General features: G+C 49.3%; 1 protein-coding gene across 1 annotated transcript in view; it reads left to right on the plus strand.

Annotated features, from left to right (window-relative positions):
- The window catches only part of IBA57 (iron-sulfur cluster assembly factor IBA57), a 13,915-nt gene extending 10,608 nt beyond the window's left edge, over positions 1-3,307 (plus strand). The window contains exons 2-5 of the mRNA XM_029964678.1: positions 101-145; positions 275-374; positions 518-864; positions 1,494-3,307. Coding sequence (XP_029820538.1) covers positions 101-145; positions 275-374; positions 518-864; positions 1,494-1,885 — 884 coding nt within the window. The 3' untranslated portion in view covers positions 1,886-3,307. The remainder of the gene's footprint in view (positions 1-100; positions 146-274; positions 375-517; positions 865-1,493) is intronic.
- Positions 3,308-3,944: the final 637 nt, after the last annotated feature.

Consider the following 3,944-nt stretch of genomic DNA (forward strand, 5'->3'; position numbering starts at 1 on the left):
GGGCTTGGAGCAACCTGGGCTAGTGGAAGGTGTCCCTGCGCATGGCAGGGGGGTGGGACTGGATGATCATTAAGGCCCCTTCCAACCCAAACCATTCTAGGATTCTACGATACTTGGAAACGTTCTCCAGTCAATGCAGTCAAAGGTAATAATGGGAAGTGGAACTGGATCACCTTTATTGCCCCTTCCAACCCAAACCGTTCTGGGATTCTGTGCCAGTGGAAGGCACAGCTGAACGTGGCTTCTCCCCCCGCTGAAATTCCCCTCACTTTAGGGAAGGGGTGGAGAATTCCTCACACCCTGTTCCTGTCCCTGGGAGAGCTGAGGGCAGTGTTTGCTGGGAAAGAGTACAACCGAAGGCTGGAAAACATCAGGTATTTCCTGCTCCATGCATGCCAGCAGCCTTCCATGAAGCTGCTCAGACTTCTGGATTCGCACCAGGATCCAGACAAAGCGTTTTGGCTCCCGCTGCCGTGGGGGTTTGTTTTCCTGACCTTGCAGGTGTTACTTTTTATAGGCTCCACGGGAGCGCGGGAGAGGAGCCTCACATCCTGCTGGAGTGCGACAGCAACGTCCTGGAGCCCTTCCAGAAACACCTGAAACTGTACAAGATCCGCAGGAAAGTCGACATCTCCCCCTGCCCTGACCTCTCCCTGTGGGCTGTCATCCCTGGGGAACAGGCTGGAGTTGCCTCCAGCTCCCTCCCGAAATGTGCAGGCCAGGCTGTGCTCTTGACTCCTGACCCCAGGGCAGAAGTCATGGGCTGGAGACTGATCACAAAGAAAGGAGCAAATCTGTCGGAGATTATCCCTGGGATTGAAGTTGGAGACGTTCAGGATTACCACAGGCACAGGTATAAGCAAGGTAAAGGAGAGTCCTGTTTTGCACTCTGTGGCTCTGGATTTTGGGAGTCCGTGTGCTGAGATAAGACAGGAATAAGTAATGTGTTTAATTTGTTAATAAATAAAGGTATTAGTTGCTGCTTTGAGTAAAAAAGTTCTCTGGTGCTTGGAATTCCCTCTGGTGGCAGAAGTAATATTTGGGTTTTCTGTTACTCAGATGATGGGGATTGGTCAGGAATGCTGAAAGAAAACCAGGATTAGTCATTTTCTTAGAAGCTTCTGTGGTTTGAGCAATTTTGGTTATTTTGGGGCCGTGTGTTTTGCTCGTTGCTAAGGAAGGAAAAGGGAACACCCAGACTTACCTTCCTAAAAATTCGTGGGTGTTTTTGCTGAGTTAACTCAGAGGCCAAGGGGAAGATGTTTGATTTGAGAGGAAACTCGCTGCTGGGAGTCCCAGTGCCTTTGATTTTATGGTGTCCAGGCTGATGGTGGATTAAATTAATTGACAGAGTGAAAGGTGATGGTTCTGTGCTTAAATCAGAGTCCATCTGCTTTTGGAAAATAAGTTGCTAACGACTCAAACAATTTAAGGCACTTGGGGCACAAGCCTTATGGAGGAGTATTTACCTCTTGGCTTTACTCTTTTCCCAGGAATTCCTGAAGGTGTGAAGGATCTCCCTCCTGGAGTCGCCCTCCCTCTGGAGTCCAACCTGGCCTACATGAACGGCATCAGCTTCACCAAGGGCTGTTACATCGGGCAGGAGCTGACGGCCAGGACACACCACATGGGCGTCATCCGCAAGCGCCTGCTCCCCGTCTCCTTCTCAGCTCCTCTTCCCAAAGACGGCGTTCCCGAGGGTGCCGAGATCCTCACCGAGTCGGGAAAGCCGGCCGGGAAGTTCCGGGCGGGAGGAGGTGACCTCGGGATAGCTCTGCTGAGGTTGGCTCACATAAACGAGCCGCTCTGCGTCGACCTGGGAGGGGATAAAGTGAAGCTCAGCGCAAACACGCCCGAGTGGTGGCCGAAAACTGCTGCTAAGTAGGTGAGGAGCCGCCACTTGCCTGCTGGAGGATCTTATTCCGTGGGAGAAGTTTGGCCTTTGGCTGGTGTTTGTGGTGTTTGATGGAGGGGTGTCACAGGATGCCTCGAATCGGGACTGAACTCAAACTGGGTCCCCTCAAATCGGGAACCCAAAGCTGTGAGGTCGGATCGTCCACTGGGTGTTGTGGAGAGAGATACACAGGGAAGTGCACTTTTTCCTGAGGGTAATCCCTGTTTATTTAGGGGTTGCCACGTGGTGCTGGATGGATTTTGAGTCTGACCCTCCATCAGACTGTGCTCTGTGTAGGATGTGGGGCGTGTTCCCACCGAAGTGAGCGATGGGAGCAGGGGATTCCCTGTTCCACGCACTGAATGTTTCAGTTCAGAATAACCATTTTGTGGGATTATGATGATTTTTGGTTTGTTTTTTTTTTTTTTGAGTGGAGATCATGCTGCTCTTACGTATTCTCAGGCTAAAAGTTTTTACTGCAAATTACTCCTTGCATTGAGCTTCTTAAACTCGCTGATTGTGTGGGTGTTTCTCCCCACCGCTGGAATTGTGTTCAGGAAGAGGAATGCCTTGTACTTCACATTTCAGACCTTGATTTTAAGTTGGCATTTCTTTGCTTCACTTTTTTTCTGGCCCCCAACACTCTTCTGCCTTCCCAATTTTCCCTGCTCCTGCAGTCTGCATGTTCCTCTTTGCTTCCAAAGCCAACCGGCTCCGTGCCTCCTATCCCTGTCAACCTGCAGTGATTTATAGGAGCCCTTTCTATTTTTGTATTACAATAAATCCATTACACAAGGGCGTGATGAGAGAGGTGCCCAGGTCCCCTCCCATTTTGACCAAAAAAACCACCAAAACCCACAACCTCTTGCATGAATATTTTTAACAAAACCCGTCCAAAGCACATTCTGCTGCTGTTTCAGCGTTACTGTGAAAGGAATTTGTCTGTGAAAAATGCTCATATTGATTAAAACTATGGTTGCTGTAAAGTGAGTCTGTGGAATATCTCGTTAATTATTGTATCTAATTTAAAAGTGATTTATGTGAAGGAGAAGAGAGGGTGCCTTTTATTTGCCTGGGCTGAAGACACACAACAGGACAAATACTTTTTCAGGACAAATACTTTTATTTGCCTGGGCTGAAGACACACAACGGGACAAATACTTTTTCTTGCTGGCAAGAAAAACGCCTTAGGCTGTTGGTCAGGTTTGGGATTGTTAACAGGGTCTTTCTGCTGGAAAAAAATAAATGAAACTGGATCCTCTAAGTGCCACAAAGGCAAGGCTGTGCTGCCCGTTGATGCTGCTTTGCCAGAAGCAGCTTTTCCTCTCTGCCACCCATTGTGCAAAGTCTCCACAGAATAGTTTTATTGTCCTGGTGTGTGCAGAGCCTGAATAAACACTGAATAAACTCCTCTGTTTGGGGAAGCCCTGAATTTTTTCCTGCCTTAGACACACGTTCCTTTTGTCCTCTTAACGTATTTTAGAGGCTTTTCTTGTTGCCAGCAGCTGCAGGTTGCACGTACGGAAGGTCAGACACAAAATAAGGTGGTACTGAAATAAAAAGGTATCAGGTGGATTCTGGAGAAGGGATGTGGCAGAAATGGGAGGGGGCAGCCCCAATCCATGTTATCCTTTTTTTTTTTTATTATTCTCCCTCACATTCTACTCTCTCATTGATGGTTTTAGCCGGGTGAGCTTGGGCTGGGTTGATTTTGCAGGGGCTTTTCCCTCCCGGACAGCCCTGGAATCACTAAGGCTGGCAAAGCCCTCCAAGATCAGGGAGTCCAGCCATTAACCCAGCATTAATCCACCACCACGCCGTGTCCTCAAGCACCGTATCCACAGGGTTTTTGGACACTTCCAGGGACGGTGACTCCGCCACATCCCTGGACAACCTCCCGTCCAGTGAGGAAACGTTCCCTCAGCAAGGGACGCACCAAAGGGGTGCTGGCAGGTTAACCTGGTGCTTCAGACTAAACGCAGCTGGAAAGCTGAGGAGAAACTGAGGGGAGCTCCTTCCCCATCCCCTTTTTCCCGGCCTTTCCCCCCTC

Source organism: Manacus vitellinus, unplaced genomic scaffold (genome assembly GCF_001715985.3).
Source record: "Manacus vitellinus isolate BGI_N305 unplaced genomic scaffold, ASM171598v3 scaffold_78_pilon, whole genome shotgun sequence".
NCBI classification, from domain to species: Eukaryota; Metazoa; Chordata; class Aves; order Passeriformes; family Pipridae; genus Manacus; species Manacus vitellinus.